Source organism: Gordionus sp. m RMFG-2023, chromosome 2, assembly GCF_954871325.1.
Source record: "Gordionus sp. m RMFG-2023 chromosome 2, tfGorSpeb1-WG-v2, whole genome shotgun sequence".
In the NCBI taxonomy this organism is placed as follows: domain Eukaryota; kingdom Metazoa; phylum Nematomorpha; class Gordioida; order Chordodea; family Parachordodidae; genus Gordionus; species Gordionus sp. m RMFG-2023.
The window spans coordinates 47,682,139-47,709,381 of record NC_088776.1 but is presented as its reverse complement, the minus strand read 5'-3'; the positions used below and the strand labels follow the sequence as shown (position 1 = coordinate 47,709,381).

At 26.9% G+C, this 27,243-nt stretch overlaps 1 protein-coding gene across 1 annotated transcript in view; it reads left to right on the top strand.

Moving 5' to 3' along the window:
• The first annotated feature begins 13 nt into the window (after positions 1–13).
• LOC135925140 (uncharacterized) overlaps positions 14–27,243 on the top strand; it is a 53,410-nt gene continuing 26,180 nt past the window's right edge. Inside the window, exons 1-8 of the mRNA XM_065460342.1 lie at positions 14–98; positions 139–284; positions 22,168–22,298; positions 23,629–23,712; positions 24,326–24,401; positions 24,733–24,935; positions 26,293–26,374; positions 26,761–26,943. Of these exons, the coding sequence (XP_065316414.1) occupies positions 210–284; positions 22,168–22,298; positions 23,629–23,712; positions 24,326–24,401; positions 24,733–24,935; positions 26,293–26,374; positions 26,761–26,943 (834 nt within the window). The 5' untranslated portion in view covers positions 14–98; positions 139–209. The remainder of the gene's footprint in view (positions 99–138; positions 285–22,167; positions 22,299–23,628; positions 23,713–24,325; positions 24,402–24,732; positions 24,936–26,292; positions 26,375–26,760; positions 26,944–27,243) is intronic.

Sequence of the window (27,243 nt, the reverse complement as noted above, 5' to 3'; positions counted from 1 at the left end):
ATGAAAATGCTTTTATTCGCAAAATAGTTGAATTTTATCATTTAGATTGTAATTTCTTAATCATGGATAACTACAACCTCTTCTGATGCCATCATATAGTAATATGATATTCTAATTAGATATAATGATTAAATTTAGAAATATTTATAAAAGAAATAGTTTGAATTCTCTTTGTGGACGATGATTCTTTATGGTTAACTTTGGTTATTATGTCACAAACAGCATCAGCTAAATTTCAATTTATTAATGCTATCAATAAAAATCCACCTGATAGATTAAAAAAGGTAATAACATTATTATTTATTATGAAAAATTTTTTTTTGATGATTGTACACAATTTAAACTATTTTTATTACAAAGAACTTTATTTTTAAAATTTTATTCTAATTATTCTATTGATTGTCTTAAAATAATTAATTGTTTTTTTATTATATAAATGCAATTTATTTGTATATAAAGAGAACATTATTCATTTTGATAGACTTTTATGCTAGATATTTTATCAAAAAAAAATTTTGTTAGGTAATTCTCCTTTATTAAAAAAATATTGGATTAAAGTCATTCAAAATACTGGCTTAATCAAATAGAAGGTTGAACTTGGGAGGAAGAGTGTGTGGACAGAGTTTAGAACTCCAACTAAAACCTTAAATGATAAATTTAGGAATAAAATCAGGAACTCCTTTTGAAATTGTAGGAACCAATTCTAATAAAGGTGTAACTAATTTATAGTATTTTTCAAAACGTTGTTTCATTAGGGTTTATTTTTTGAATTGTTATAAAATTTTATAGGTTATACCAATATTAACATTTTAATATCAGATTGGCATCAATTGACCTCTTAAAAAAGATTGAATTAGCCAATCTTCTCATTAATCTGATTTGAAACTTATTTTGTAAATATTTTTTAAAATTAATTTATATGAATAAATTTATATTTTTTTAAAAATATGCAGTAATACCATATATTTTTCTGTGGGGGGGGGGCTATTAGGTAGGTTTTTGTGCCATATATTATTAGAGATCCTGCATCCGCTTGTCATAGATTATTGGCTATGTGATATTTTTATGAAAATAATTTTGGATTTTTTTTTGAAAATTTTGTATAATAATGATTTGTTTATATTGATTATATTGTATATAGTAAGGGGGGAGGGCAGTTAGAATTTTAGCTTAAAATGATATTTACAATAGGTAAATTTCTAATGGGGTTGGGGAGATTTCCCACCTTCCCATCCATTAAGTAGCTTCACCAAGGGGGAGGGGTACAGAGGCTCAAGCCCAATAAGAATTTTGAAATTTTTTAAAATTCCAAAAAAGAAAATCATTGAAAGTGCTAGCTAATAAAAATATCTAATAATAGAAGATTAAAACCTCAATTTTGAGAATAATTAGTGACATTAAGCAATTCTTATATATATCTACAATATAATACAATTAAAAACGTTAAAAAAACAATCATATATTAGTTAGCAATTAATATATAATATATGATTTATTTGAATTTATATTGGACTTTCTATAATCCTGATTGCTGACAAGCTCTAAATTAGGGGTGTACCGATACCACTTTTTGGAGGCCGATTCAATACGATATTCCAGATATTAAATTAATATAGGCCGATAATCGATTTGATATATCTAATTTTGTATTCTGTAAAGATAACGGTTTTAATTTTTAATATACTTTTAGTACAACATCTATGATTTTACTATACCATAACATATGTCATTTAAATATATTATAATGATCTTAATTCAATTGCTATTATTTATATAATAAGTAATAACATTAATCTATTTACATAATTAGTAATAAACAAATATATTATGAAATTTGAAATTAATATTTAAAATTAATATATCAGAGATTTCTTTTTAGAAATACCAAAATTTCCAATTTATCAGAGATTGGTCTGCAGTGATGGGGACTGTTAATATCACTAGCATCACTAAAAACAGATTCTGAAGAGATTAATGAACACTTTTTAAACAGAATGCGAAAAAAATAACTATATTGCAGAATGTTTATTAACTAATTATTACTATTAAAGAAATTAAAAAATATATTTCGATTTTATTTATAAAAATAAATGGTTTTTTAGATATAACTTTTTTTAAATTTTGTTAAATGCGTCATTTTATATTGGATCGGAAAATTTTATAATATATCGATATTAAATGGGCGAAATATCGGTCCGATATAAAATATCGGTACATCCCTACTCTAAATAAAAATAATTAAATTTTATTAAAATAAAAATGGTCTAATTTAAATGTATACTCACCCTTATTAGCAATATTAAATTTTGATATATATTTCATCCAATTAAAAAATTTACTACTTTGAGTTATTATCAAAATGAATACTACCGTTTTTTTGTTATGTACATTTAATACTAAAGTGAATTACCTTCTGTCTCAACATAGTTGGGGAAGGACAATATTTCCAGATGGCCAATAGGCGTTTAAAAGGTTCCTTGTAGTCTGGGATATATGATCACTTTTTTTCTCAATGGGGTGTAAAAACCATTAAATGGGTGATAACAAACAGATCATAAAAATAGCCACCCCAAAAGCCACTTTTGGTCTCTACAAAATATGGGTGGGGTATAGTTCTAAGTACCCTTGGGCCTTCTCAGCCATCTATGACAATAGGATGGATGGGAAATTCAGCAGAACTTCATCTAGGGAAAACGAGACATTGTCAACCATTATTGACCTGATACTAATGTGGGGATTGAATAGTATAAAAGTCATAACATATAATATTGTAGCTTTGGTGAGATAGTTGAAGTGCTAAATAGAATGAGTATAGATGTATGCTGTGTACAATAGGCAAGATCGAAAAGAAAATGTAAAAATGTTGACTGTATGGCTCAAAGTGCAAGTTTTTCTGGCAGGGATATATGTGCTTATTGCAAAGAAGTTGATCGACAAAGAACGAAGAGATTGAATGATTAGATTATTCTTTAAATTGGTCATTGGTAAAAATGTTTAACATGATCTCAGCTTTTGCACCTCAAGTTGGAAATTGTGAATAGAAAATATAATTTGGGATAGAGACGATATCAGGTGTGCTTAATAAACATGTTGGAGAATATGCTGAAGGATATGAAAGAGTTCATGGAGGCTTTAACCTTGGTATGAGAAATATTGAGGAAACTTTGCAAGATTTCTGGATTCCATTGAAATAGTAGTATGTAACACACTATTTAAGAGAGATAAAAAAAATTTGCTGTCGATCTCACCAAAGAATCCATCGAATTTATTCTGACGAGCTTATCCCAAGACTTATGAATTCGGCATTGCAAAAATGACATTGGATTATTTAAGGGTAAGGTCTGGCCTTATTAGCTGATTTAAGGAGAAGCGTGTGCCACCATCATCGCTTAATTATAGGAGACCCCTTGGATAAAGATGTGAGAAAGAAATATGATAAGGCTTAAAATTTGGAATCTAAAGTGTAAATAACCAAAAGTTCATTTATAAGGACTCTGGTCGGAGCTGATATGAACGAAAAATGCTTGGCGAAATTTATTCGGCACATGATAGTAGATTAGGCCAAGTTAGCCGATCCAAATATAGCACCTTTACTGTTAAACATCATTGATTATGTTTTATTTTCAGAAAATTTTTCTTTTATGATAATACATAATTAAAGTTTCTATGTGAAAAAGTCCCAAGCATTTGGGATCATTAAAATAAACACGATATGTTATTATTATTAAATAAGCATCAAGCGATTTTTCTTCTAATAATTAACAAAAATTTACCCCTCCAAAAAATAAAGTATTTATTTCAAACACTGTAAATATGCTGGGCATCCATCCCACGTCAAATCGATCAAAAAATAATGAGTTTCGCAGGACCCTTTGGGAATTCGGTGAAATTTTATTTACGAACTAGGATACCATATAACTAAAGCAAGTGTTAAAATTTTATTATTCTAGCTTTTATGTTTTTGGACATATAAAGCAAGGGTCAAAGTATAAAAAATCTTATTTTGCACTTATCAATTGTCATTCAATTAAAAGAGTTACAAAAAACTACAGATGATTGTAACATTCAAAAAATAATGAGTTTCGCAGGACCCTTTGGGAATTCGGTGAAATTTTATTTACGAACTAGGATACCATGTAACTAAAGCAAGTGTTAAAATTTTATTATTCTAGCTTTTATGTTTTTGGATATATAAAGCAAGGGTCAAAGTATAAAAAATCTTATTTTGCACTTATCAATTGTCATTCAATTAAAAGAGTTACAAAAAACTACAGATGATTGTAACATTCAAAAAATAATATAATTTTTTTAGGCTGTGTCTTAAATTAAAAAAAAATTCCTAAAAGTTTTCCCAATCGCAAAACTTTCGTGAGTTTTGAGAGACACGAAACATGTCCCATATCATACATTTATTTTCAATTTATAATATACAAAATGTTTGATGTGAATTAATAATTATTTTAAAGATAATCATGTTCATGAGTTCCAAATTTAAGCACTTATATAAATCCTCAGAAACTAATATTACTAATACTATACAAATTGTTAAGGCTGACTGCTTATTACAAAATATTATTATTGATATCACAAATTAATTATGAAACCCTTATTCCAAAATTTTTATATACATTTATTTTTTAATTACCATTACCTTATATTTCTTATGAATGTTTAAATTTGTCAAAGTTGTAGCATTTGTTTATAATTATTCAATAAAAAGTGTTGTTTTGATTTGATTTGTATTTAAACTGCTAAAATGACTTAAATCACATTTTATAAAAATTCATTAAACATAATAATTTTTATTATAAAAATATACAAAATTATAAATATGAAGACAAATTGTAAATATGAAAATAATATAGAAAATTATAAATATGAAGGGAAAATTTCATTTTTAATTCAAAAATTTGTTTCTGATTGACACTCATTTAACATATCTTGTGTTTGGCTCTGTATCCTAAGATATAGATTATTATATAGTTCTAATTTAATGTTATAATACATGTGATGATATTTGTACATTTAACATATCTTGGATGTTTGGCTCATAATCTTAAGATATAGATTATTATATAGTTTTAATTTAATGTTATAATATTTGTGATGATATTTGTACATTTAACATATCTTGGATGTTTGGCTCATAATCCTAAAATATATTATATAGTTCTAATTTCATGTTATAATACATGTGGAGATATTTGTACATTAATAGCATCCTTAGATTGTTTCAAATTGAAACTGGCTTCAGTGTGCTTACATATATCCTCCACATTTTCTTTTAGCCAGTAAAAATCTTCATCAAATTTAAGGTGCTTGCCGTTCATCAAGCAGCACCTGAACCTAAAATATAAAATAATATTTATATAATCTCTTCCCATTTGACTTTACTTGCAGCTGTATCTCTATTTAAAATCACTATTACATGTCTATAAGGTCTTATATTTTCCATCAATTGATATTCGTTCGCCATTTTTATTCCCTCAATTTGCAAAAGTTTTATGATAAAATGATTAAAGTTTTACGAATCGTAAAATTTTTAAGAATCACGTAATATGCGCAAAATCGAAATTTTAATTTTCCATTAAAAATGGCTTATATTATTTTTTTCGCTACATTCGCGCAAATTGCGTGATATAATTTTTATCCAATTTTTGATATTTAGGACACAGCCTTAAATGCGGCGGTTAATTTAATTCCATTCAGTTTAAAATCCTTATAAAAAAATAGTTACTTCGTTGTTTATAAAATTTTAAGAAAATGCCACTAAAATCAATCTATATCTGTCTAAAAATTTAGAAATGTCGTTAGCTTTCACTGTGAAAATCGTTAAAAATACTTAAAAAACAAAGATATTTTATTTTTCTATTATGATTTTAATTTTTTTTATATGATGTTCTTATTATAGTGATGAATCTAAGATATGAACACATAATGCAATTTTTTATTGGTACGAAAATATTTAAAAACCGTAAATTACATGTATTATTTATTATACCATATTTTTCAAATCACCCAAGGCTCAAACTCAGAATTTTTAGTATATTTAAAATTTTGCATAAATATGTCTTGTAGATCCTTTAGTGTTAATAAAAATATAATAATATTTAAATATTAAATGATTACATAGCTATGTATTGAACAAAAAACCCTTGTTTTTTTAGTATTTTTATAGATTTTCTCCAAGAAAGCAGAAACTTGACATTCCATTTTTTTATATACAGATATAAATTTGTCTTAGTGACATTTGCTTAAATTTTTATAAAATTCGGAGAATTATTTTTTACAAGAATTTTAAACTTAGAATGGTTAAATGGACCGCCATATTTTAAAAGAAAATTTAAATATAGTATGGATGCATATACACTATTTGGTTACCATTATTTATAATTCTGGCTTTTAATAAAATCTTTTATTAAATGACATCGTTAAGCGTAAAAACCAAAAATGGGTCAGTTTTCTTTTCATACTCTGACTCGTGATATCTCCAAAAATATAAAAAATGGGGTGCCAAAATTTTAATGCTGCTTTAGGTAATTCTTACTTTGGTTTATAGTTTACAAAATTAGCAGAATCATGATTTATTTGGCATAATAACCCAAATATTTCCAAACTCTAGTCTGTAAAAAAGTTCGACAAGTTTAAAGATGAACATATTCTAAATATATAATAAGAAAGTTGAGATTATCTGGTTTATGTTTAAAACTCACCGTTTTTCCATATAGTTTAATCAATGATGTATATTATATGTTACTAGATTGGCGATTCTTTTACTAAGTGTCCAAACATAGGAGTCAGCTGTAGCGCCATTTTATGGCTTGCAATTCGACTAATTGTCTTTATTTATTATTATATGAGTGCATATCAATAAATTTAATCGACGTGCAAGTCACAAAATGGTGCTATAGCTGACTCCTATGTATGGACACTTTTAACTAGTAAACAAATCGCCAATCTAGCAGTATATATACATCAGTGGGTTTAATTTAAATATAAAAAATTTACATTTTTTAAAAATTACGTGATAACTCAGAGACAAACATATCTGGGGTGTGCTAGGTATTCGATTCGAGCCCAAGTTTGGGTGAAAAAATTGATTGTTTTTTTATTGTAACCAATTTAATATTAGTCACGAAGTCCACTCACCCATCCAATAAAATTAGACTTAGAACCTCGACTAATTTTTATTTATCATTCATTATTAATTATTAATTTATGAAATTTGTAAAAGGGAATTAATTTAAAATGAAATCGCGATCGGATTTGACCAAGGACATGGATTGGAACGTTCCGGAAACGTAACTCGCGGAAAATTAGTAATACTAAGAATATAGGAACGCCGGATTGGGAACGGAAAAAGAACAAAAATGCCCATGTTCTTAGTATTTATAAACTTAAAAAAAATTTACGGATTAATATCGACTAAATTTTTCTAAAAATTTATGAGGGTTGATTATCTATTTTGGGTATTGGCTATTTGTATCGACTAAAATTGGAAACATCGGTCGATGCTTACAATGACCGATACAAAGTATGGGTATTGGCGCACTTCTTTCTTGTCCAAGTTTTAAGATGAAATGGAATTGATATATAAAAAGATCCTTGATTTAATAAACCTTTAACTCCATTTTTGGTTGAATTGAGTGATAGAAATCTTAATATATCACCCCCCCCCCCTCCACCCTTAATACTCTTTTTTTCCTCTGTGTAATAAAATCTATAGTTCTTATTCTAATTTCTTTTAATTATGATGTCAATCAAATGACATTCCGTCTCCTGTCAAGTTTATTGACGCGTAATTAGAATCCTAATAATAGAATAATGAAACGATGGGTCTATTAATTATAGGAACCTATTCTTATAAAATTATTTTGGTAGACATTCATCTTTTCTTAACAATATTATAATAATTTTTAATAAAAAAAATCATTCCACATTAATAAATAATTATAGATCATTGGGAAATGTGATATTAACATACTTTGATTTGAAGTGGCCCTATTCTAATTTATCGATAAATAAGAATAAGATCACTTAATATCGATTAAAAAATTTTTTATATTACTATTATTAATAATAAAAAAATATAAAGATTAATCTAAAAATTTTAACAAAATATTATTTTTTATATCATCCGAGTTTATTACGAATATATGTGTAATACTAAAGAGAATATATACATCGATTATGGTCAACTCAAGGTACCATTACAACAGCTGATTTATTAAAAATGTTATTCTTTGATTTATAATAACACGACCTCTTAGGTTTGACAGGTTGATCATAAAATATATTAAATTTTATTATAAACCAATCATATAACTAACCCATATTTCTCAACCTTTAAATAACCCTAACCCACATCTCTCTAACCTTTCTTCCCCACTCCTTACTTCAATACTTGTTTAATTTTAAATATATTTAAGCCAATAAAAAATTTCCTTCATTTGGACATTCATTGAGTTGAGCGATTAAAATTTGCATTATGTTTATTTGACAAATAGTTATATTAGTTCTAGGCAATGGCGTTGCTAGCTCTATAGCTCTAATTATTTTCACTGTGTTTAAATTTTTAAAAGCCTTTTAAAATATTTTACGCGCGTCGTAATCGAATTATAGTGCCCACAAATTGAGCGTTTCAAACGCTGCGTTGCAAAGCAACTTTTTAAATAAGTTCTTAAAAAAAAGGATTTGTCTTTTGAAAATTATATTATCGTCTGCGTTCTTATTTCTTTAATTTCCAAATTTTCCTTTTTAGCATATAAGTAAGATATTTATAATACATTTTGTATTACATTTTATATATTATTACACAGCGAATAATAATAAAAAGTAACGGAAAAGCAAACCTATTTGCGTTTTTTAAAATGGTTGCTAACGCCAAACTCTAATTTTACCAATTTGCACGAGGTCATTTGAAATGCATTATTTGCCCTTTAAATGCTCAATTTGTGCGCACTATTATGTGCATTGAGTACGCTTTACCTTCTTCCTCCACAGTAACATTACTTGTTTTAGGCATCATCCCCAATTCTTAAAAAAAAAACTTATTATCTGGCCAAACCCTGGAAACATCTAATCATTAAAATTTAGGTTTTTAAGAGTAGAGTGAAAATATGTCGGTTTTAATAAAGTGAAACCTCTAACCATATGGTACAAGGGTGATTACTTTTGAGGCAACATGGAGGTTGTTTAAATTAATAGGTTTTGAGGGCAAAGCGGAAGAGGTGATCAGTCACATGTAGGCGTTTCACTGTATATTACGGAAGCTAATATAATATATGTTTATGAGTTATATGTGTTATTCTAAACGGCTAAATAAACACGTTGCGCCTAGAAATCATATACAAATTTATTTTTCTTAACCTCCATCACTTGATAGAGATAGATTTTACATTGCTCAAGCCTAGTCGAGAAATGATTCAAAAATACAATCTCGGGTCGGATTGTTTTTAAATTGCTCGATTTTTAAAAATGACAAGATCAAGATTCTAGCCCAATCTTCGAAATTTCATCAATTGATGTAAGACCTTTTTGACGAGAGTCTTGAGTTAGCCGTTTTTAAAAATCGACTAAATCTAGTCGTTTAACAACAACCACCAGAGACCTGTAAAGTACCATTTGCATCGCTTGGCCCGGTTTTAAAAAAATTTTTTTGACCCGGCGGGTTTTATATTTTTAGGCCTGGCCTGGATTTTTAAATATATTATATTTATTTTTAATTTTTATAGATAATAGCTATTTAAAATATTCGTCCAGACCTAGGTATTTAAAAATAAATTTTTTAGGCCCGACAGGCGTCAACTACAATTACTTAAAGAATCATTTAAAAAATTAATTCGCATCCTACACATTTGGAATCATTTACAAAAAAAAATACATTTAAGATTATTTAAAAATGACCAATAAAAATGTCTAAATCCACTTTTGCAGGTTTGTTATTTTTTTGAGGATTGTTTGTTACTATTAGCATCCTTATGTAAAATACGTTATTTAAATAAAAAATAGTTAAAAACTTATAATTTTATATGAAATTATTTCTCAATTATCTTTTTTAAAAAAATGAATTTTAATATATGTGTTTTATTTGGTATTATATATTTTTTAAAATGAAAATTGCCAAAAACACTTAATTAATTTTGAAATTTATATTGGTTAAACCTCGCCAACCTCATAATTCATTATTATTATAACAAATCGGATAGATATCAACTAGCAGTTAGGCTGCATTCATAGTGGAGACGGATCCGTTTTTACATCCGTTCCGTCAAAAGTCAAACTCAATAAAAATGATATAAATGTTCATAGACTATAAAAAAATTGTAAGTAACGTTATAACGCTCTATAAGATTTGCCGGATCAAAAAGTCAAAATGTTTTGACTTCAAAATTTGCCGGATCCGTTTTTAAGACGGAAGGTATCGGAACGGACGCACTATGAACATATATATCATTTTTAATGAGATTGACTTTTGACGGAACGGATCGGATCCGTCTCCACTATGAATGCAGCCTTAGAGTGGGTCAAAGGAAGGAAGGATGAAAAAATAAGATAAATTAAAGAAATGGAAAAATATATAGATAAGAATAGAAAAATGAAAGTGCAAGATGAAATATTAATTTTATAATGGCTAATTTAATTATTTTAACTACACTTTTATTATAATATAATTGAATTTTGATAGCATATTTACCACTTCTTGAAAAAATGATGATCATAAACATAAATAATCGACAACCTCATCTAAAATATAATATAATCGATTAGATATTATTTGCCTTGCCTTATTTTGAACATTATTTTTTTATACTTTATTAAATTAAAAAAAAAAATTTTTAAATAATAACTTGTTAACTTTTTTCCCTATATTTATAAAAGTTATTATAATTATAATTACAACTTCTATGTAATATAATACTAAAAACAGAAAAGAAAAGAAAGAAAAATGTAAATGGTGATGTATCATTTTCATTTGTAAAATATCACCGTAATTTTTAAAAGATTTATTTATTTTTCGGTATAAATACATTTGACATTACTAATTTATGACTAACTACTCCTGGGAATTTGGCATTTTTTTATATACTGCAAACTGCGCAAAAGTGTAAATTTTAGATCAATATTATTTCTCCCCCTTTTTTTTACAAAGAAGGTTTTAAAACTTTGATTTCATATTATATTAATTATTACCAATTCGGATCTAGGGAATATTATTGAAATTAATCATTTATAATTTTTTAAAAAAATCGAAAGGCAACATTCTAAACCTATTTTTGTCTTATTCATCATTTTAAAATCTACTCCGAAGGGGAGGGGGTATTTCACAAATTTGTCATTAAAAGTTTTTTTTGGGGGAGGGGAGGTTAAGTAGTAACGACTGCTAGTCATATAAATTTTTGGAGTGGATAAGTGTTACTTAAGTTTGTTACTTTTTAAAAATATTTATTAACCGTACTTCCATATCCTTGCTGGATAGCTATCGCCCCTCTAACAATTAGAGAATCTCTCCAGAAAAAGAGGTTTCGAAATATAGTTTCCGTTGGGAATCGAATCGCCGACTCTTCACTACATGATAATATTCTATATCAAGCGGTTTTTTCTATTGATTTAAAAGCGAAAATGGCCACAATATTTATATATACACCTCAAAAATTTATATTGGGTGCTGATAAATCCAGATGTCGGCTAAAATATATTTTCAAAATATTACCTATTCCTACATCGTATCGCATATATATTTACATTTATTTATCACTTTCTCAGCAGAAATAAATAGGCTACTATTTACTATGAATTGATATGGAGTTGAAATTTTCCTTGGCATTATATTTATCTACCATTTTAAAATTTCATACCAATTCATTTGAAACTTTTCCACTGCAAAACAAAACTAGAATATTTAAAAAAAATGACATCTATTAATTGAGACTATGAGAATAAAGAATTAAGGAAATTAGGGCAAATATATTTGATAAATTTTATCTATTATATGCCATTGTACAGTATTCTATGAAGTTAATATATGTCTACCTCGACTCGGAGCAAGGCAGACCCATCGTTGTAATATCAATATAGGGTCAGTCAAAGAATATAAAATAACCTTCTTTAACTCCCTCATTGATTAGTTAACACTCACTAATATTGTTACCGTAGAATCCTTCCGAATCTATTTTAAATCTTGATAGAGAAAAACATTAAATATATGGCAAATTTTTATTGTGAGGATGTTAAAGTATCCCATGACGCATTACTTGCTGAATGCAAACTATGGCATGAAAGGTTAAATATGGTTGATAATGTTCCAAAAAATGCTATAGATGCTTCGCATAATTTCATATTTTAGAATATTTTCCTAATATGTAAAAATTATTATATATTTTGCTACTCTACTTATTAGCACTTATACAAATAAAGGAACATTTTCTAACAAGAATAAAAAAATACCCGAGAAATAGCGTTGTTTTATGGCTTGATTTGAGTCGATTTTTAAAAACGGCTAACTTAATATTTTAGACAGAAAAGTATTGTTTAACTCTCAAGGTTTCAATAATAGATGTCCAAAACTTTTGTGGCATCTATGAGCAATTTTTTTGGATAAAATATTGATTTCGCCGTTTTTAAAAAATCAACTCAAGAGCCGTTTAACAATACTAACTAAGAAATACTACCTGTAAAAATAGATTGAATGTGTGTTAGCCTTTCATAATATACTTAGATTGAATTTTACATTACAAATTTATAAAATGATATTTTTAATTTTTATACACCATCCATAATTTCTTCCATCAAATTTTTTTAAAAAATATAAGTTAAATTTATATCAAAGACCTGCAGAGTACCATTTGCCCGGCCACGGCTGGATTTTTTAAAAAAATTTTCAGCCCAGTCTGGATTTTTTTTAAAAATTTTATTTGGCCAGCCCCGGGTTTTATATTTTTAGACCCGGCCCGGATTTTTTAAAATATATTACATTTGTTTTTAATTTTTATGGCTAATGCTCGCAATTGAAAATATACGGCCTGACCATTTAGAAACAAATTTTACGCCCATTATATTTTTATAAAAGCAGTATTTTTTAAAAAAAATTTATTCCCCCCCCCCCCACCACACAATGAATTCATGCGTACACGCCTGATATGAAATCATACCTTTTATGCGCACCTGATGTAACTATAGATTTTACTATATTTTATTCTACTAATATTATATTAAATACTTTATTCAAATAAGTATTTAAATATAAATAAAATATATTATTTTATTTTTGTATTTTATTAGTGGGATGGAATCACAATAAACATTTTTGTAATAAAGCAGCCTTTCTTCATTTGTCGTTTATCTTTCCTATATCTTCAATAAAATTTTTATTTGAATCATGACTTATATCTCTAACGATCCAAAAGGCAACTTATTCCTTAAACTTCCAACTGTTCTTGCTTTTAATAATGTCTTTCTGATTGTGTTAACTACCCTATTAATATAAATAATTTATTATTTAATATAAAAAATAATACCATTATCTTACTGTTGAACTGGAATTTTTTTTTAGCTTCATCAAATAGGTCTGTTAAATTGTTTGCAAATATAATCTAATTAATTTTGGATAGGTATTTGGAATCTTTATACCACTAAAAATAAATAATACCTCTTGAACAACTCAATTCCGATATCCCTCAAGGAACGCCACTGAATTCGAATACAGTCTTATAATTAGAGTCATATCTATTATGCGTCTATTTGTGAAATTAACCAAAATAATGACAGTTATTTATATATTATCTGCAAAATATGGAAAACATTTTATTTTTTAAACCAATTAAGAAAACCCTTTGAAATAGGATGTTTACCCAATACATCAAATTATTTTCAATCATTAGACAAATAGTTTTTTTTAGCAGAGATTGACATGTGTAAGCATTTATAAATAATAATGTAAATTTGGGTAATTTTGTATCTTTATGTTGACAACTGACTAACCGATTACCAAAATTAATTTTATTTTATTTAAAGTTTATGTGTTAAAAGTTTTTTCCGTTGTAAAATAAAATTGATCATGCATAATATTATAATTTTAAATTAAAATTATGCGCTCTCTCTCCATAATTCATTACTTAAAAAAATGAGATTATCCATATAACATATATTCCAAGGTTAACACGACGCCTATCACTCATCAAAAACATGTTCATATAATCAAATAAGTTTTCAAAAAATATTTTTAAGCGTATTGAATATAAAACTTATGAATTAAATCAAATCAGTGGCCTCGCCTCGCTAGCCTTTGCAAGATTTTTAAAATTGTGCCAGTCAAATATTTTTGATTTAAGCGTGATTTTAAAAAGAAACGTTTTACGTTTGACTTGATAAAATTAAATTTAGAAGGGCTGAACATGCTTCTTGCCCTTCCCTAAGTGGTCGTCATTGGTTCATGTAAGTATTTAGCTCTTTCAAAGTTTTAAATAATGTATTAAAATAGTTTCAATTCAAGTCGTTTAAATATCTTTTAATAAATAATTTCATTACCGGTAATGATTTGGTATAGCTTTGATTATTATGAAACTTTTAACATATATTTTATAAAGGGAAAGTATAAAAATCTAGCATATCAAAAACAATAAATTTTTTCATTGTTTAAAAAAGTAGTTTATTTGATCACGAATCAAGTTTAAAACGATTATTTTCATTTGATACATTTATTTATTTTCTTCAGAGACAGTGGAAAATGAGACTTTTTTTAAAAAAACACACATTTCCTTTTTATAAATTGCTGCCTTCTCTTTTTCAAATTAAAATCTTCCGGCAGAAATTCGCTACAACTGCGAACAGTATAAACTGGAGCCCTTGGCGGACTCAACCTGTTAGCTGAAAATTGAAATGGCTAGGTTCGTTTTTTTTCTCTAACCTCCCATTCGTATTTAGCTCAAATTCGCGGCTAGGAATACAAAGCGAATTCGCGCTAAGTTAATTAGGGGTAACAGGTCCGGGCCTCGTTTCTTTCCATCCATCTATTTAGCTCTGATTTCAATAAAAAAAATTTGGCTTATATTTAAAAAAAAATTACTGGTAAATTCTCATTGGCTATCATTGAATAATTTGGATTATTTAATCTTTGATTACTTATGTTATTTAGCCGGTTAAATTACCAATTATATGAAACTTTTTAAAATTAATTTTCCAAAATAATGAGAAATTAGGAAGTAGGTTTATTTTATAGTGAAGAAAAAAAATTGGGACATTTTATATAACATCATATTTAATTTTCACATATAAATTATATACTTCTTACAAAATCATTGATTGTTGACTAAACTGTGCAATGATTTCTTTATACCTTCCTATTCCAATTAATAAGATATCTCGATAGACTATACAAAATTTTGAACTACGCATGATTATTACCCACATAACCCTCATAAGAGTTAACGTCAATATGCAATTCTCAACAACGCCTTCTCACAAATATTATTAGAATTCTGGGTAAAAGTTAAAAGTATCTCTCGTTCGCAGTGAGGGTACTTATTTTTTATATTTTTCTTCGTTCGACTGGCAAATCTATCCTTATATTTGGACACCTTTATAGGAATTGCATTCTTCACTAAATTCGATGAGTAGTAATCTCAATTTTATAATTAAAATGGTCATTCTTATGGCTACATATTCTAAATTTATTTATCGCTGCTTGTCTGATTGTTTTAATGTACCTCATATGCATATCCAAATTGCATTAAATTATATTTTTTACCTTAAATTTTTTAAATATAATTTCATTGATTTATATTATAAAAAACATTATACATAAAAATATAATTGTAAAGGTAAACTTATTCTTGGAAAAAGAACTTAATTTAATCTTATTAAACTCACACCCTTTAAACAAAAATATAATAATAGAAGGGCATTTTTGTTCAACCCTAGTTACAACCCCCTTAAATCTTATATTAATGTAAAAATATTTCCCTGTTTTATAACCCTGATTTAGAATTTTAATTTCAAGCCTTATATAAAATTAGTATTATAGACTGTAAAATAATTGAAATTAAATCAAAATATAGTTTCAATTGTTGTATTCTTAAATAATACTGAGGTTTTTATTTATTAAAAAATAGCTAAATTTTATAAAAATTCAAAATTAAATTTTAATATCATAAAGTGGTTAAACCAAATTACCTATCCTGTATAGTATATCAGGAATAATATTGTTAAAAATTGCATTTCATCATATCATATCAAGCACGTTGGTCATAGACTTAGTTCAGTAAAAAATGTTCAATTTAAAAAAAAAATTATTTTTTTTGGTAATGATAATTAACTAGTATCTATCTATATCTATGTATTTGAAAGTGGAGACTCGAAAAAATAACCTTTATAATATAATAAATAAATTTATGAAAAACATAATTAAGCTCTGTGGAGGGCGGCAAAAGATGAGATTGAACAAGAGAACAAAAACATAACAAGCTAATTGAGGGCCCTTAAGTCATCTAAGAAATAATTTTTAATTTAAATTTATCACAAAATTCGGGTCCTGAAAATCTTATAATTTTAATAATGTTTTTTTGAGAAATCCGTTATATATTTATGTTCATATTAAATGATTATTTTTACCTTTAAATTTTTTTCTCTTAGATTTAAATAATTCCTATAAAAATTAAGTGTTATAAAATAGGAACATGAAATATTTATTTCATTCTTTTTCTTTCTTGCAAGCATTTATTTTCGGCGAACATATAAAAGATTTTTTTTGCTTCCCGGCTGAACATAAAGAATCGAAAATTTGGAAACTAAAAAAAATGAATGTATATTTTCATTAATCTTCACTTGACTTCTAAAACGTTTTACTATATACAATTGGCTTTTAACAATCTTTATAATATTCAATATATTTGTAAATTTAGTGAATTTGTAGTGCTTGCTTATAGGAAAAAAAATGAAAATCGATTAAATTAGTTTTATATTATTTGGTTTCTTATCCTGTCTCCTTCTAATTTTGGTACGTAATATAATAGGGTGCACAAATTGAGCGTTTGCGTTTTATCATACTTTTTTAATAAAAAAAACGTGACGCTTTCATTATTTAATTTGAGGTTGCCCTTTTATTTGTATCGTCGATTCAAAATGTTAACTAAGGCCTAATTTATTATAAACGTTTTTGTCCAAGCTGTGCAGTTTAACGCGGCGTTATTTAAGTCAATAAATAGGTATAATTTAAGTTTGGAGCGAAATGATGATAACGTTATGATAAAATTTGAAAAACATGTTGCGCTTACTATGATCAAAAATATGTGATACGATTATAAAATTAATTGCGGAATTCGATAAAAAGGTATAGATATATATGAAATATTATGTAAAATAATTATCTCTATTTTTATTGCAAAAAATATTATCGTTATGAAGAATTAGCTTTGATAGCATTAAATACCGCGTCGCTTGAACAAAACGCGTTTATAAATTAGGTAGGGATGTGAACACTTCGACTAAAAAAGGTCTGGGTCCTGCTCCTTGTTCAGTAATAAAATTTAAAAAAGGGGGTCCTGGTTAACAGAGCATAAAGAAATATTGACTCAAAATAACATTTTTTTCATTTAATTATTTTTCGTACTCCATATTTACAAGTAAAAAATTAATTCATATTTGAAATCTTTTAATTAATTGCACATCATAATATAAAATGGAAGTATAAAAACATAAAATTTTGAAAAATGCTAAGGAAAAAAATGATCTCACGAAAAAAAATTTAAGGCTCGGCCCGTTTATCCGAGTAGGCCCTGCGGGTCTTTATAAAATCCTCCACTTTTAAATCCCTGAAATTAGACCTAACTTATAAAAAAAATATTATATTATCGTCTTTTTTTTATTCAAGAGAAGTAAGATATTTTTACATTATAAAATATTAAATTAAATTTACATTACATATAAATAAACAACTAAGGCAGTCATTGGTCTGGTGGAATCAATGAAACGCTTAAGATTATTTTGTAACTTTTTTATTAACATTTTATGTATTGTGCACCTTATTCTCTATAATGAGATATACAGACCCATCAGACCCGTCGCCTGGAATAATTTTTCTCATACTTATAAAACATTTTAGGATTTAGTTTTATTTTTGTAATAACGAGATATCTTCCAGCGTATTATATTCTTTGCAATACATTATTTTTTCTCTATTTTGTTATATAATTGAATCCTATATTAAAAAAATATATTCAATATTAGATCATATAATAAATCTTCATAACATATTTTATTGCAAAAGATTTCTAAATTTAATTTTTCATTTCATTTCACATAAATATCTTATATATATTAAATAATCATTCATAATTTTAATAAAAATCTTGGAACCTGGAAACTAAATTTAAAATCTTAAAATATTTTTTATGGACACAATCAATATTACCCAAGTGGTCGAAACTTTAATTTAACACATATAATTGATATAATCTTTATAAATATTATATTGAGACAAACAAATTTTATAACAATAAATTCTAAATGATATAATGAATTTAATTTCTCTCTCTTTTTTTTATTGACTTAAATATTTCATTTATTGAATTAAAATCTTATCGATTTACTATCCTTACCTACAAAAAGCGAAATTATTTGAAATTTTTAGTAATTTATATCATAGACCTGCAAGGGTCCATTTCGATATGTATTTTTAATAATTTTTAAATTTGGACTATTTTTGAATTCTTGTCTCTTTTAAAATTGCAATATCCACAATGTATAAAGTTTGGCATAAGTTGTTCAGTTATTTGACATTAGATTTTTTTTTCGACACAAGTCTGACCAGGCCTAAACTATTTATATTTACTTTTATGCCTGGGACCGATTGATTAAAATTATCGGTCTTTTTTTCATGAGAGCCTAAATAATTATTAATTCCCCCCCCCCCCCCCTTATTTAACGATCGATTTTCACAATGTTAATTAATATAATTATAAATAATTATGTTTCCCCCTGAATATTAACGAATAAATATCTTTTTCTTCTTTTTCTTTCGTATTAGAAAATTTAAATATGTAAATGATGTTATATATAGCATACTATATATTATATGATTTTATAAAATATTATATAATAAAATCAAATCACAATAATATTTGATAAAAGAATAATACACCCCCTCCCCTCTTTTCCTAAATATCATGGCCTAAGGGATAAGATAACTGTTTTAAATTCATTCGCATTTAAACCAGAACTAGGTATTATAAAAAGAAAATAGGAAAGAAAAAAAAATTAGGAGGAGAATTTTTTTTTCTTCCTCCTACCTTAAATGTAAAAAAAGTGATAAAGTATATATTAAAAAAAGTGTAATGACATTAACCATAATTATCAAATTATTGACTTTATTATATAATTTTTTTTATAGTATTATTTTGTGATGAACTAATTATATTTTTGCTTTATTTTCAACATAGTTTTTATTAGTACTTTATAACTTAGACAATATGGAAAAAAAAATATCCTACAAAAAAATTAGTCGTTAATAAAAAATGACTTTAATAAAAAAAAATTGCTTTTATTTTTATAATTGATTCGCAATTATTTTTGATCCCATAGTTTTATTAAAAAATAAATTTATTTAATTAACTTTTGTTGAGTTTTATGTGTATTAGTTGAGGCAAGCTGGGAATCATCTTATGCAACATCGAATTTATTTTTCTATATAAGGAAAAAGATGTATAAAAAAGGAACAATTAAATCGAGTGTGGCTAGAAAATAACTATATTGACCTAAGAAAGGGCTTAATATCACAAATATATAATTCTAATTTCTTTCTCTTTAGAAATGAATTGTGATCCCATTATGCACAAAAGAAATGTTGGTTTAAAAAATGATTATGTGTGATAAATGTAATAAGTACTTATTATTCACGTCTTACAGATCATGTTTTGCAATATATATTATTCAATTAAAAGTAATACTATAGGATTTTATGAGAAAAGGGAAATAAATTGGGTATTTTTATATTCAAATAGTACAACCATGCTGGGCAGGCCGTAATATTAAATAAAATACTCGCCCTGCCTGTTTCCTTATTAATTTTTATACTTTCTATTATTTCGATCTCCGATTAAAAATCGCTTAATTAAAAAAGATAGACAAGAAAAGGTTTAAAAGCATTAATAGGTGGGTAGCCGAATGGCGAGAAGTAACGAATGGGTTATTTTATATGTCAGCTTTTCCAGAAAGCATTGGGCTAAATTTTTAACCATCGGCCATATTTTAGACGAAAGGAGAACACAAAAATCTGATATATCAGATTATTTATACATAATAATTTTAAAGTGAAAGAATCACGCCTGAAAGGGGTCGCTTTCTTAAGATTTGTCGTGGTGAAGTTGGTTAAAATACTAGGTTCAAGTTAAACGGAATTAATTATCGATGATGTTATTTTGGCATTTCTGAAGCAGGACTAGTTGAGTATCGGTTGAATAAGAGTAGAATTATCCTTGAATGTGACTAGCAGATAGTACATTTAATCTATCTAGTTTGGTTGATTTAATTTAACTTTCGTTTTAAATACGTTTCAACAGATAAACATAGAACTATTATCAGAATTCAATTACTTTGTGTTTGAGATATAATATTAAAATGAAGTCGGACTAGACCTGGGCCCTAGGTTTTTTTATCATTGGGCTAGCATCCCGCTTGTGTCAAAAAAACGAATTTACAATAAGTATCTATCTTAAAGTGAACATAATTAAATCGATAAAAATTAACCTTTTAGCACGCCTTATAGATATGGAGAGTTGATTAGTCTAGATCTATTTGCTTGTAAAAGCGGAGGTTTGGTATTTATGATATTTTGACGGGGAAAGCATTTTCAAATTGTCGCCAAACCTTGTAGGAATGATCAACATACTCATATCGTTAATAATGAAGAAAAAAAGGTCCTTAAAAAAATATATTTATATAGAAAATGGTACGAATTAAAATCGATTGAATGCCGTAGGAAATGCAAAAAAGAATTGCTAAGAAATTTTGAAATTCAATAAACCTAAGACCCAACTGATGTATACTGTCTCAGGTGAGCAGAATTCATTCATTAACTGGCCATATCATACAAGGGAAGCGCTTCATTAATTTGAGCAAAATATAGGTCCCTTAGAAATGTTTAAATTAGGTAGGGAGTAGTTTGGTTTTATTAAACCGCCCGATTTAGGTCAATTTTTAAAAATGGTCCGATTAAGATTATAGCCAAAATAATATTATGTAAGCCTCGAGATTTGGTAAATAAAGGTTCAAACCTTTCTTCCATCTATGAGCAAAATCCTCAGTATTACATAATAATATTTTGGCTAAAATATTAATTGGGCCTTTTTTTAAAATCGCACCTTTTAACAACACTAGTAGTTATCATTCTACAATCGAGAAATCAGAATTTTATTCTTTTCCTTTAAGAATGGAAACATAATTTAACCTTTTAATTATTATTCCGCCCACGCACGTATATTTTATTCTCTACTTTGCGTCAGCAATTTTGCATTTTACTGGCGAGGGATTTAAAAAAAACACCATTGCCATCTGGTTAACAACGCTATAAGAAACTTATATTTTCATTTTAAAAAAAATGTAATTTGAAGGTTTTTTTAAATGTAAAGAGGGCTGAGGGGACCCCTAAGGATTACATTTCTACTAACAATTTTGAGAGATTATTTTATTGCTTTTTTTTGTTTATATGTGCATTTAACCTGCGGTTCTGAATATTTTTTTAAGTGCTTCCGGTACCTAAAAATTAGAAAAAATAGGTTTGATTTTTATATTTTACGTCGTTCTAGGTTCTGCTTCCAATCTTTTTCTTGCCATTTTGTTAGAAGGTGGGACGGGAATTGTTCCGCAGCCGGTTTTTGGAAAATTACAAAATGGATTGCTGATTTTTCGTTTCCGGTTATTTTATTTTAAGCCTTTTCTGTTCAAGTTTCTAACTGGAACTTCCGATTTTGTAAGAAGTTGAAACTTGTTCCGCAACCGCTTTTTGGAAAATTTCAATGGGTTTCTAGGTTTTTTTGCTTCCGGTTCTTATATTTGTCTTGGTTCAGGTTCATAACTCCGGTTATAACTTATAAATGCACATAAATATAAATAGAGTAATGTTCTTAACTATAATATTTGTTTTTCAAACAAAACATATAATATTTATTTTTTTAGGATATCGAAATTATTTATTCACATTTGAAACTTTCTGGAATATTCGATAAAACTCTGGTAGATCCGAGCGTTCAAGATGTTTGCAAAAATGCCTTCTACGAAAAACACGGAGCCAACGATATACTCTATTGGTAAACAATTTTTTTTATCCCCTTACACTCCCTAAGCTAAATAGGGATGAACGAGAAGACCTAGATATGGCAGCCGATGCATAAATACCTTGCATATAGTAGGAATCACTTTTTGATATACTTGAAAAAATTCTTGAGAATCCTAATTTTCCTTATCCATTTTTATTTTATATTTACACTTAATCTTGAAACTTATTTTTTAAATACTAAATCATCATTCCAAGATGTGCATGCTATAGGTATTGATTGCCGAATTCCAGGTATCTTGCATATCTAATTTCAAAGCGAATTTTTATAATATAATTGATTGTTCCTTGATTTTAAAAAATATTTTTTTTGAATTTTATTTAAACTAATAGGAATTAGATTTTCACATTTAGTACTTAATTGTTTCAATGTCAAAATTATTGGTCTTCTTTAATCTAATCTAAAGATAAAATTCTTATTCATCCTCCGTATGTTTCAAACTTTATAAATTTTTACTATATTATATCCGTGCTTCCAAAGAATAAAAAAATATCTTTGCTCAAATCAGATAAATATTTTTATGCCTGCACACACTTTTTAGCCCTTTATTAGCGAACGCCACTAATTTATAATAGGGCACAGGTATCCTACTGGCTTCGCCCGGGTGCTTGAAAAATATTTCGCCCTGCGACAGTTTGGAAAAATTGAACATGGCCTTGGCCTGCTGATCTTTTTAAGGATTTATAAGCGTATGGAAATATTTTATGATAAATCGAATGATACTTTTTTTTTGAAAACAGCGAAATATTAAAAAAAATATTTTTTACGCTTGACGTATAAAACATTTCGCATTTTTTTCATTTGTCATTTTTTTAAAATTTATTTTTGATGAATAAATTTTTTCTCCTCCGTAAAATGTCATTCGAACAAAAAAAAACTGTACTTTACTAATGTTAATATATTTCACGCCTAATAATTTTTTTTTCTCTTCTTAATTTCTTGCAATATTAATAGTATCCATATATTCTTGTAGTATATTTTTATTTAAGCTTGTCCGAAATAGCAAAAAAATAAATTCGCAATAAAAAAAATCGAAATTTTAATGAAAATAAATAAATACCCTTATTTTAAATATAAAAAATAAAAACATGTCCAAAACATAATTTCTAAGAAAATTTTATAAATTTAAAAATTTTTAACATAACAGATTTTATTAAAATTTTAACATAACAGATTTTATTAAAATTTTAACATAACAAGTTTTATTAAAATTTTAAAATTTGCAAAAAGTTTTGAAACTTTTCGATTTTTTTAAAAATGATTTTGGACGCAACTTTATAAAATCCAAAAATATAATTTTTAGTCGAGGAGAATACAATAATTGCTGGTACATTCTTTTATCCGGGAGCGTTTTCATAGATGGGCTCAAACTATCCCCGAACAATAGGTAAAACTGATTATTTTGATTATTATACGGTTCTAACTTCACTTTTGATTAATTAAGGTCCCCCAAAATTTAATTTTAATTAAATCAATGACGACTCCCTGTAAAAAAAATTGATCGAAGTGTAGTTATTATTTAGTAAGTTCGAAACTAACCGTTTTTTATGGAAAAAGGGGGGAGGGCTAAATTAAATAACGGTCTTTAAAACTGAACACTATTTTAGGAATGATATTTTTTAAAAACCCATCTAGATACCAGTGAAACGACGCTGGTCAGTCATGAAAAATATATACACCCAAAATCGCAGTCGCTTCGCAGGTATATCTTTGGGTAATGACTAATTAGTTCAATTCTACAGGCCCGTTATAGCATTTAGCCCGCTAGTTTTTTTATTTATGCTTTCTTCGAAGTTGAATAATATTCTTCAAAAAACGAGGGATAATAAATTTTGGTAAAAAACTAAGGTTAGCTGTCTTTTTAGCCTTCTAAAAATAGAGCCTTCACCCAACTAGACTAACGAGACCCAAAACGCTATAAGTGTAAGCAGGTTCAAAGTTTTTAAAACGGGGTAATGCACCATAATATTATTTTCAACAACTATTACAAAATTTTTTAGTTTTGGCAAAAGAATCCTGGGCTCCAACAAAAGGACTAACGAATGCGTCGTTTTAGAAGATTCTGAATTATTACTAGTAATTATAAAATTTATTTATAATAATTAAAGACATTGTTTCATAGGTTTTTATTTATAGGTCCTTTTGACCCTGGGTTGAAAATTAAAGTTAATCAACCTGAAGCTTGTGAAAGTCAACCATGATCAGTTCAGACCGCCCCGCTCCATAGTTCTATAAAATTTTAAATAAAAGTGGTCGCAGATAAAATAAATTAGGCTCTATTTGTGTTTCTAAACTAGATCTGAATTTATCAAATCGCTTTCGGAATGTAGGGCGATTTAAACAGGGCTTGGTTGGCCTTCACTAGCAAGCAAATTTAAAAAATTTAAAAATTAATAAATATTACAAGATTAAATACGAAGATAACTCCAAATTTAGCTACCCGCCCCATCGCTCGATGAACAGCAGTGCATTACCGAGCGATAATTTTTCTTTCAATTCATTGGGGCGTCGCAGATGCATAACCCGCCATTCCACCAGTGACTCTATCAAGAAAAATTTGAATTCTACTAGAGACGATATCCTACTGAACCTCCGCGATCTACTAACAGAGTTTGTTTTTAAACCTCAAATGATAATATATTGAAATATTCCTGTAGTGAATATCCAATCTGACCATTATTAAAAATTGAAATGTTGATTACTTTAGAGGTTCCCTGTCTCTTTTTAAAATTATACAAACTTAAACACATTTTTTATTAAGACATATTTGCCCCTTATAAATAAAACCACTCCACTCATTAAATATATTCTTTTATTATTATAAATTGAGGCATGCATAATATTTTGTTGTAAAGTAAGAATTTCTACCACGGTCTTTGACCAGACAGATACACCCAAACTGGACCGCACCACGGTCTTTAAAAAATTGATCCAGAACGTATTTCTAAAAAAAAATACTAGTTTTTTTAAATGTTTTTTGGTATTTTAAAAATTTTTTCATTTTTACCTAATTTAATTTTTGTTTATCGGGCATATAAGTAAAATGCTTCTTTGAAAAATTGCAGTTTTCATAATTGCAAAATAAAAATTATAAATTCACAAAATTAAAATAACTCCTTTAGGAAAATAACACAAAATGAAATATAAAAAAAAATTAGGTGAGTTCCGGACCGTAAAAAATAAAAAGACCGGTTGTCTTAAAAAAGATCTGTCCGGTTCCAGTCTAAGTTTTATAGGGCTGGGCCGCTAACCTTCACTACCTTAAAGTTACATAAATGAATCATTTGGTCATTTTTTCAAAATTTTTATTTTTGTAATACTATGTTATGTATGAATTTGTTTTTACAAAAGATGGGCAGGAAAATAGGTGGTAAATTTACTTCAATTAGTGGTAACAGCTATATCGATTTTTTATGCTTATCGCAGATAAATTAAAATATCTCGCCAATAATTTTATGTAATATATTTTTTTAAAAAAGAACCATTTGGTTAATATTAAATGTAAAAGCAACAAATTGGCTTTTGTAATGATTAATTTATTAAAATCATAATTAGCCTAAATTAAATTCTTTCATGTTTCATTCACAAATGTCTGTCATTGTAAAATAAAATTTTTACGAATTCCTTTTTGATTTGGTTTTTTTGTAGAGTTTTTAATTTAAAATTGAAATAATTAATTTAATTTATTTATTATTCTGAAAATAAATCATACTTTTTGTGGTTACTCAAAAAAATTTAGCAAAACAACACTCAACATAATTTAGAATAATTATTTTATAAATAAAATTTAATTTTTTTTTTCTGGTTAGATTTATTTTGATTAAAATTTTTTAAAATACATTTAATGATTCACCATTTTATATAATTTCTGTTAACTTTAAAATAACTATTAATAAAAAATATTTAAAAAAAATTATAATAAAATGTATTTTTAATTTTTATATTTACAAAAAATAAACGAATATAGCGAAACGCATTCAAATAACTTTTTATCGGACACTCGAACAGATTTATCGTTAGATCTCAACGGTTTCATGTCAATGAATCAGGTTTATAATATAAAATTTTATTATATTTTCTTAAACGACTTTTAAATGATTATTATAGTCAAGCTGTCGTAAAAAATCTTGTAGATTTAGCAATATTCTATATTATTTAGGCCCACTAAAAAAAACCTTTTTTTTCTCGACCTCTCGAGATTCTCCTCTGGTTGTAATCATAATTTTTTAAACTCCCTCGAACGCTCAAAAAAAGATTATGGCTCCTTTTTAATTATTATGAAGTTTAAAAGGGCTCGTAGATTTCGCGGAAATAATAGTTAAGAGCTATTAAGGGGCGTGCAAACTTATTGTAATGAGAATAGAAAATGTAATTTTTTTAAATAATTTGTGCTACCTACCATTCTTTTCTTATTTAATTTTTTATACATAAATAGTCCAACAGAGACTTATCAGAACTGGATTGCGTCGACAATTATCAATCTAACTCTTCATTTTTGCACTCTTTCCAAACAGCGAATAAAAACAATTTTGACCTTGTAGGTCAGGTGCTTATGGATGATAAAACCTACGATGAGCCCTTTATAGAAAATTCCAATTTTTCCGATGTCATTAAAAATGTAATTTAAATTTTGAAAAGATATTATATTTTAAAATAAATAATTAAATATAAATCATCATCCTTATATTTTGTTCCTCCTAGTTAAATTTAGCATTTGTTTTCATTTTGGAATTGTCTAATAATTACTTCAAACTTCACATGTCCATCCCCATCTTGCTTAACAATAATTTCAACTAGAATTTATCAAAATATATCCTCATATTCTGGAATATTTACCTAGAGGACACAGGGGTAGGCATACCTTTAAAAAAAAATTATGTTTAGCATATAATAGGCTATAATTGTTGTGTACTAACTC